The sequence below is a fragment of the Manis javanica genome, chromosome 13 (assembly GCF_040802235.1).
Source record: "Manis javanica isolate MJ-LG chromosome 13, MJ_LKY, whole genome shotgun sequence".
NCBI classification, from domain to species: domain Eukaryota; kingdom Metazoa; phylum Chordata; class Mammalia; order Pholidota; family Manidae; genus Manis; species Manis javanica.
The window spans coordinates 101,066,354-101,074,955 of NC_133168.1; the positions used below are offsets into that span (position 1 = coordinate 101,066,354).

General features: G+C 60.6%; 1 protein-coding gene across 4 annotated transcripts; it reads left to right on the plus strand.

The window, feature by feature from the left end:
* The first annotated feature begins 1,667 nt into the window (after positions 1–1,667).
* On the plus strand, positions 1,668–8,278 carry PLPP2 (phospholipid phosphatase 2). 4 transcript variants are annotated; one of them, XM_037018169.2, is made up of 6 exons: positions 1,806–1,950; positions 4,878–5,029; positions 5,232–5,509; positions 7,119–7,176; positions 7,369–7,533; positions 7,760–8,278. In XM_037018169.2, exons 2-6 carry the CDS (start codon positions 4,994–4,996, stop codon positions 7,907–7,909), a joined length of 687 nt encoding a protein of 228 aa, XP_036874064.1. In that variant the 5' UTR covers positions 1,806–1,950; positions 4,878–4,993; the 3' UTR covers positions 7,910–8,278. The 4 variants fall into 4 exon arrangements, with proteins under 4 accessions (XP_036874065.2, XP_036874064.1, XP_017506986.1 ...); XM_017651497.3 differs by having other exon boundaries at positions 1,807–1,950; positions 7,357–7,533; XM_017651495.3 differs by having other exon boundaries at positions 1,819–1,991; positions 7,357–7,533.
* The last annotated feature ends 324 nt before the right edge of the window (positions 8,279–8,602 follow it).

Here is an 8,602-nt window from a genome sequence, read left to right on the forward strand (position 1 = left end):
CGAAACCCTCCAGGCAAGCGATTCCGAGCCCTGGCTGCCTCGGAGGGAGTCGCGGGGCGGGAAAGCTGCAGTTTTTAGGATGTGCCCTCCCACTTGGGGTGTTCCGCCTACTCCATCTCTGCGCCACACCGCAGATGGAAAATCCAGGTCCACAAGTTTCCGTGCAGGACCGCATCATGTCTTGGGGGTGAGCTGAGCTATTTAGTGTCTCTGCTCACCTGCTCAAGGAAAGTGTTCCGGAGCATAGGGTAGTACTTGGTCCAGAGACACTCCCACCCCACCGTCTGGCCGACAGCCAGGAGTCACATATCAGCAGCGCCCTGTCCCGGAACCCCCTCCCCGTCCTGCAGGGTTCTGGTCATCCTCTGGGAAGTAGGGTCGAAGGGCTCTGAGTTCAAGTTCAGCTGCTCCACCTCAGGCCAGGGCTGCCCGTCTTCAACTGGCTCCTTTCATCTGTGAAAAAGGCGGGGAAACAGTTTGGGATTGTTGGAGCAGGTGGGGTTGTGGGTGTGGTCTTAGTGGTCGAGGGCGGCAGACGTGGGTTGTTTCCAAGACCTGCCCACTTTCACTGTGAGACGTCCAGAGAGGAAGAGCCTCACAGGTGTCAGGGGTCCTGCCAGCTCAAGGCAGGGTTCTCCGGGAGGTGGTGACACCCTCCAAGGCCTTCAGAGGTTCCAACTCAAAGGATCCAGTGGATGGGACGGGTCCCTCAGGTATGTTTCCCTAGCTTGGGTGCTTTGGCCCTGCAGGTGCCTCCCAGCTCAGGGCTCCAGGGCATAGACCGTAAGTAACCCTTTCAGCTTGTGAGCAAGTTCCCACTTCCTGGTGCCTGTTTGCTTTTCTGTAATGCGTGAGCTGCCAGAACCAGCAGCCTCCACGGCGGGTGTTGAGGAACTTGATCTGAAATGCCAGAGATGGCAGGAATGCCAGAACTAAGCTTCAGGGTGAAGGTAAACCCTGGGCAATTAGGCCACAACAGCCCAAGTTTTAGGCACTTGCTGATTCAGAGGTACTGAGACGTGCACAGCAGAGTGCCACCTGGCCTTGCGACCTGAGCTCAGAGAGTGGCCTGGAGGGGTGCGAGCTGCGTCTTCCTCCACACCCCACAGATCTGCGGGGTCACCCACTGTAACTCGGTGTGTGGGGGGAATAGGTACCCACCCTGGGGCAAATAACCTTTGAAGACAAAATCAGTCAAATGGAGAAATACAGTGGGAGAAAACCCCTTTATTGCTTACTAGCAGTCCACCTCTGCTCACCCATGTCCCGTGACCCTGCTGCAAGAAGGAACCCCACCCCACTTCTCCTGTCTGGATACACCCTTGCTTTCTCCTATAACCACCCATTGATCTGGAGATGCATCACTTCTCCCCGTCCCTTGGAAATACCTATTGATAGGGAGATGCCCCAAGGCCGGGCAAGTGGGTCTGGAAATACTGCAGTTTCACTCACAGTCCAGTCCACCCAGCCACCCACCCTCCTACCTTCCTTTTCGCCCCCGGCTCCCCAGCGCGACTCAGCCGGCCTGCCCCGGGGGTGCCGCGCGCGCGCGCGCCCGGACCCGAACGCCCTGGGCGACCCCGGACTCGCTGTCCCTGAGTCCCCGCCTCCAGGCCCGGGGTGGGGCAGCGTTGGCGGCTGACAACCCCTCCCTCCTCAAGGACACCTCCTCGTCCACACCGATGGGCCGGGTACGCGCCCGGGGTTCCCGAACTCTCCTCCCTGGCCCTTCCCTGCGCGCGGAGGGCTGGCCGGGGGCAGAGTCCACCCCTCCCCTCCGGCAGCCCCGCCCCCCGTCGCTCCGCCGCCCGCCCCGCCCCGCCCCGCCGGGCCAGGCTCAGCGGCCATGTGACCCCCCGCGGCCCGGTCGGGACGCGACGGGACGGGACGCACTGGGACGGACGTGGGGGTCGCGGGCGCGGCCAGGGACGGGGACGGCATGGAGCGGAGGTGGGTCTTCGTGCTGCTCGACGTGCTGTGCGTGCTGGTCGGTAAGAGACGCTGGGGCCTGGGGGTGCGGGAACCCCTTCCCAGGAGGCAGGCGCCACAGGACCCCGCGAAGGTGTGTGTGGCGGGTGCGGGCGGCCGCGACACGCCCCTCTCGGCTCCCCGGAGGTGGGGGAGCTCGGGGAGCACCCCGGCGCCGCGGGCCTGCCTCTGCGCGCCTGCCCCGCGCGTCCTCGCAGGCCTCAGTTTCCCCGGCTGTCCCCGCTCAGGAGGGGGCTAGCATGCCATGCCTGCGGCAGCAGGAAGTCGCCGCTGATGGGTCCCTCGCGCCTCCCTCTTGCGCCCTTGCGCCCTGCCCGGCCGGGACGGTGATTCATGCGGGCGGCGGCCCGGTTGGGGCGAGGCGGGGTTGGGGGCGCGGTCGCGGTCACAAGCGGGGGTCCCCCACCAGCGCCCGGGGTCGGCATCCCGACGGGCTCAGGGAGGGCTGGGCGCGGGCCCGGGACAGCAGCTGATCGGCGGGGTGCGAAGCCGGCGCGGGCCGGAGGGACAGAGACCCGGGGGCCTCGGGGCAGCTCGGGGCCAAACCTGTCCGGCGGGTTTGAGGCCAGAGGCCCCCTCCCCGCCCCTCCCCCAGGGTCCCGGGAACAAAGGCCGAGTGTTTGCTCTGAGGCTTTGCGGACAATAGCCCGGAATTCTACCCCAGCGCGGGGAGGGGCCCTCGGGCCTAAGCGCCCCCCCACCCCCTATCCGGTTCCCGCTCCTCTATTGGGGAAGAAGGGCGCGCAGGGATGGATGGAGGGATCAGCTCCGACCGGCTGCAGAGGCCAGACCCTCCTCCCATGTCTCAGATGAGACCCCTTCTGGGGTGGGCGATGTGGCAGCAAGAACAAGTACTCAGTGGGCGTCTGCCAGCCCCCAGCATGATTTCCTGAGCACCTGTGTAATTATTTAAACATTTGTGTGGCACTCACTGTATGCCGGGCCCTAAGGGACATGCAAGTAACTGAACCTTTTCCTCCAAACGTCCTGTGAGGGGAGGTGCTGGTACGATCCCCAGTTCGGCCCAGGAGGAGGTGGAGCTGAGACTGGTGCGCATCGATGCTGTGTGCTGGCAGCCCAGGTGGACGTACATCCCACTCTAGAAGCTTGAGGACATGAACTGACCAGTTTTAGATGGTGACAGGGCCCTGAGGAAGTGGCCAGCTGGTGGTCAGGGCAGCGAGGCCGGGAAGTGCCTGCCATGCAGACATCTGAGCAGCCGTGGGGGCATCTGAGCCAGAGCTTCCCAGGCAGAGGAAGGCCCCCCGTCCAGGGCTCTGAGCTCTGCTTCCTGAATCCCATGAAAGCCCAGCTCTGGTTCCGCTGCTGGTGTCTGAGCCTTCAGGGGAAGGGGCTGTGGACAGGGGTTCTGCTGCTGACCTCACTCCAGGCCCCTGTGCCAGCCCCTGACCTTCAGCTGCGGGGATGGGTCTGGTCCTGATTTCTCAGCCTCTCCCAGCCCTGCCCCCCAGCGTCAGGGTCTCCTCCTTGGTCTTAGCCTCCACCCTTGCCCTCACTCAGCAGCCAGAGGGACCTCTGAAAACAACCTGCATCCCAACCCTCCTGTACCTCCCACCTCACTCACAGCAGCTGCACTCTCTAATGTCCTCCAGGCCCCAGGGCATGGCTGTGCAGGCGTGGTGCCACCTCCAGACCTTTGCTCCCTCTGCCCTGACTGCCTCCGGCCTCCCAACAGCCTCTCTGGGGTGGCATTTACTGGCCACTCTTACTCCCAGCCCCTCAGCTCTGGTCCTGGGCCTGCCTGTCCTTCCCTGAGTCTTTCCCCTGACACAGCACCAGAGGTGCTTAATACTTTTCCCTGAGTGGTCCCCGGGCTCCTCAAACTTGGCCTGTTAGGAGGAGGAGTCGGCCTTACCCCCCACCCCTCCACCCTGTGTTCAGGTCCCAGAAGCGCCACACCTTTTTACACTTGTCTCCTGCCCTACCGGGGGCAAAGAACACCTTTCCTGGCTTTGCCTCTGTGCACCTACCCCACGGGGCAAGGAGGCCTCTGCCCGGCTGCCCTCACTCAGCAAGTCCCCAGGACTGCAGTGCCACAGTGACACTGTTCATTTCTGTTCAAGCTGTGGCTCCTGAGTGTGTCTTTGAACTGAACTCACGAGGCTCAGGGTGGGTCTGTCTTGGTCACTGTGTGCCCAGCAAGAGACAGGCGAGTCCAGGCACGGCCGCTCCGCCCTTACTGTGGTGTGCCCCTGGTTGCCCGACTGGCCCTAGAGAGACGAGCAGGGAGCCTTCCTTCTCTAAACAGATGCTTTTAAAGACCTGCCTCAGCCAGGCACTGAGCAGGTTCCCGGGACAGCCTTGAACATGACAGACCCTCTCAGGTGCTCACAGACGGGTGGGGGCACAGTCAAGTGTCACACAGTGGTCGCAGGATTGCCCACAGCGTAAGGGACATGGAGAGGGAGATTTCCTTCAGTGGAAGTGACATGAGTAGTGGGGAGGGAGGGAGGGAGGGAGGGAGGGTGAAGCTGAGACCCGATGGAAGTTTGTCAAAAATGAATCAGGAAGAGAGAAGCATGTGCAGAGTCCCTGGGGTGGGTGCTTGCTGGGTGTGTTAGAGTTGCAAAAAGGGTGCCATGGGGTGGAGATTCGGGGTTGGTGTTGGACAGGGGGTCTGGGGAGGACTTGAGTGTTCATCCGAGGATGGTGGGGGTCGGAAGGGGGTTTTAATGGGGGCAGCGGCCTCCCATTTGCCATGAGAGAACCTCTTTCTAGCTGCTGGGTGGGTGTAGAGGTGAGGAAACCAGAAGGCTGGGTGTCCCAGGGCGAGAGAAAGGATGATCTGTGGGCCCTGGGGCTCCCCTGGTCGGGGCACGCAGCTGGGCTAGAAGCACGCGGCCACCCACCTCTTCCCCCACCCCCAGCCTCGCTGCCTTTCGCCATCCTGACACTCGTGAACGCCCCATACAAGCGCGGGTTCTACTGTGCAGATGACTCCATCCGCTATCCCTACCGTCCAGACACCATCACCCACGGGCTCATGGCTGGGGTCACCATCACAGCCACCATTGTCCTTGTAAGGCAGGAGGGGCTTGCAAGGGATGGGGTGGGGCATGGTGGGGGTCAAGTAATGCCCAGGGTGGTTTGTGGGGAAGAACCTCCTAGGTTCCCAGCGGCCTCGAGGAGACTAGCAATCCTAAGCCCCTTTCGCTGGGGAGGTCCAAGGTCCACGAACCAAAGGCTGGTGGGGACCCCCACAGTGGCTGCTGCCTTTGTAGGTCTCGGCTGGGGAGGCCTACCTGGTGTACACCGAGCGTCTCTATTCCCGCTCTGACTTCAACAACTACGTGGCTGCCGTCTACAAGGTGTTGGGTACGTTCCTGTTTGGGGCTGCAGTGAGCCAGTCGCTGACAGACCTGGCCAAGTACATGATAGGCCGTCTACGGCCCAACTTCCTGGCGGTGTGTGACCCTGACTGGAGCCGCGTCAACTGCTCAGTCTATGTGCAGGTAGAGAAGGTGTGCAGGGGGAGCTCCGCCAACATCACCGAGTCCAGGTAGGTGCTGGCCCTCGCTCTGGGCATGCTGGGGTAGCCCAAGCCACAGACACTCCCACCCACTGGGGGACAGTGAGGGTAGAGAAGGGCCCTCTGGAGCTGGCATTCACGTGGAGAAGGGCCGAGAAGAAAGTCGCTGTGGAGTAGACAAGGTCGGAGGGAGGCCAGGAGGAGCCCATGGGCCTGGATCCTGCCGAGGGGCTGAGATGGGGCTGGGGATGTGGGGCGCTGGAGCAGGCAGCCATTGTCAGGAGGGGCGACCCATCTGCCCTAAATTTTCAGTACCCACTGCATGTCTGTGGGTACTGACAATCACCAACCATCTCTACTGATAAACTTGTCATTTAATTACATCCTTATTTTCCTTTTTAAAAAATTGAAATACAATTCATACAGTATACGGTTCACCAAGGTAGCCATTTTTTTGTGTACAATTCATTGATTTTTAGTAAACCCACAGTGTCATGCAGCCATGTTCACTATCTTACTCCAAGATATTTTCATTACACTAAAAAGTAACCCCATGTCCGTTAGCCATCAGCTCCTGTGACCCACAAGCCCACATTGTGTCTGTGGATCTGCCTGTTCGGACATTTCCCATAAATGGGGCCACACATCTTTTGTGCCTCGCTTCTTTAATGTCTCTTAAGTTCTCCCATGTCGTAGTTTCTGTTGGTGTTTGCTTATGTATTTTGTGATTCTGTGGCTGACATTATTCTGACAGTTCCTTTAGCTCTGAACATACATGTAACGGTTGATAGAAAGGCTTTACTTAGTAAATCTCACTTCAGGACTTTCTCAGGAGCAGCATCTATTAGATTTCTGTTCTCCGTGTGCCAGCCACTTTTATTTTCTTGCATACTCTGTAATTTTTTTTGTTGAAAACTGGGCAGTTTGAATACCTTGAGCTAGCAACTCTGGAAACCAGTCTGTACTCTCCCCGCCAGGGGTGGTCAGCACTCTTTGTTGTAGCTGGCGGTTTGGTGACTCTGAACTGACCTTGGAAAGTCCTGTGGCTCTGTTACTGAGTGATCTAGTGATGGGACAGAGATTCCTTTAACACCTGCAATCAGGGAAGAAAGCCTTCCCGAGCTTGAAGGTGGGCTGTGGCTGCTGAGTTGGGCAGCTGGCGCCCGCATGTCAGCCCACCTTCCTGTTTGTGCAGCCCCGAGGGGCAGCCGGAGGCAAGAGCCCGTACCCAGGCCTGTCCTGTCCTGAGATGTGTCCCGCAGTGGCCTCCGCATCTCAGTCCCAAGCAGTTGGTTAGTCTGTGTGCCTCCACTGCTGTCAGTTCCTGCAGGTGGAACATGATCCCGAAAAGAAACAGTGAGAAGAAAGCTGTAGTGGTAACTGTTTGCCGCACCCGTCTTCTGCCCTGGGTTCTGAGCACAGGGCCGGAGAGTCTGACCGTGAACCCTAATCAGAGCCTTCATCCCACACTGCCGGGGAGTTGGAAAGGGAGTAACGGGCCATACTGCCCTCCATCGTACGGGGTTCCACCCGGGACACGCAGTGGGAGGGGGCGGGGGACCAGGGGTCCCGCAGGCAGACGCGAAGGGAACTGCCTAGTCTCAGAGCGGCGCCTCCTGACCCCCGCTGCCCTTCCCAGGCTGTCTTTCTACTCCGGACACTCCTCCTTTGGAATGTACTGCATGACGTTCTTGGCGGTGAGTCTATTTCACTCCCTTTGCTACCGGGCTTCTGTTTCTCTGCAAAATAGGGTGGGAGGATGGGCGTGGTGATTGGAGGGGCTGCCGGTTTTGTTCCCAACACCTGGAGGCCCCAAGTCTACTGGACCTGCCGTCTGCAGTGCATGTGGGCTGGGCCCCAGCCCTCTGGCCCCTTAGCTCTATGTGCAGGCGCGGCTCTGCTGGAAGTGGGCACGGCTGCTGCGGCCCACGGTGCAGTTCTTCCTGGTGGCCTTTGCCCTCTATGTGGGCTACACCCGCGTGTCTGACCACAAACACCACTGGAGCGATGTCCTGGTCGGCCTCCTGCAGGGTGCACTGGTGGCTGGCCTCACTGTGAGTTTGGGGCCCTGACCCTCTCTGCTCCGGAGACCCGGCTGTGGGGCCCTGTTTCTTTTCCCCAGGCCTGCCTTGGCCCCTGTCTCTTCTACAGCCCTCCCAGGCCCTCCCAGGCCCTACTTTAATCACGGTGCCCTCCCCAGGGCCCCCCCCAGACCCCACTCCTCCCCCAGTCCCGCTGCCGTGCCCACCCAGTGAGGCCTTTCCTCCCTGTCCCCTCCAGGTCCGTTACGTCTCCGACTTCTTCAAGGTGCGGCCCCCGCAGCACTGCCTGCCAGAGGCAGAGCTGGAGCGGAAGCCCAGCCTGTCACTGACGCTGACCCTGGGCGAGGCTGGCCGCAGGCACTACGGGTACCCGGTCTCCTCCTCCTGAGGCTGGCAGCTGCTGGGCCAGGGCCCGTGTGTGCACACAACTGGCGGCTCAGGCTATGGGCTGGTGTGTCTGTGGTCCCAGCAGGGCCCTTGCCTGTGATGGTGACAGGGCTCTGGACAGGCTCCAGGTGCCCTTGCTGGTTCCAAGAGGGGGTTCCACTCACCCCACTGGTTGTGCACTGGACCAGGGATCAGGGTGCCCAGGGCAGCCTCAGTATTTGGAAGGGGGACCCTGTCCTCATGAGCTCTCACAGTTCTCTCCCCTTCTTTGGTTGGGCAGGAAGGGACGGAGAGATGGGGTGGATGTGTTTTATACAATGTAACCTATATGGGTTTTTAGTAAAATAGGGCGTTTGCTTGACAAATGTTATCAGTGCCTCTGTTCCTTTTGTCTGTCCAAGAACTCCTGCAACAGGGTGACCCTTCCTGGTCCGGCCCAGCTGAGCTCGGGCTTTGCTGGTTAAGTCAACAAGTTAAATGAAAGCAACGGCTGAGGCCCTAATCACTGACAGCCTGTTGGCAAGAGGGTCCTGGGAGAGGGCACTCTCTGGTCCACTTCCCTGGCACAGTGTTGCGCTCAGGGGCCAGGTGGGTGCTCACAGGCCCTGGGCCGTCCCCGAACAGAGGATGCCTGCAGTCGTCCAGACTCTGGGGCCCAAGTTTGGAGGCAGAGTGGGGAAAACGCCACACGGTC

What these genes read in the sequence shown, in the direction of transcription:
- PLPP2 (XM_037018170.2), top strand. Translation starts at nt 1,683, where the DNA reads ATGGGCCGGGTACGCGCCCGGGGTTCCCGAACTCTCCTCCCTGGCCCT. An exon ending in CGTGCTGTGCGTGCTGGTCG is followed by an intron (nt 1,992 to 5,231) that starts GTAAGAGACGCT and finishes CTGCCTTTGTAG; the next exon opens with GTCTCGGCTGGGGAGGCCTA. An exon ending in GCCAACATCACCGAGTCCAG is followed by an intron (nt 5,510 to 7,118) that starts GTAGGTGCTGGC and finishes TGCCCTTCCCAG; the next exon opens with GCTGTCTTTCTACTCCGGAC.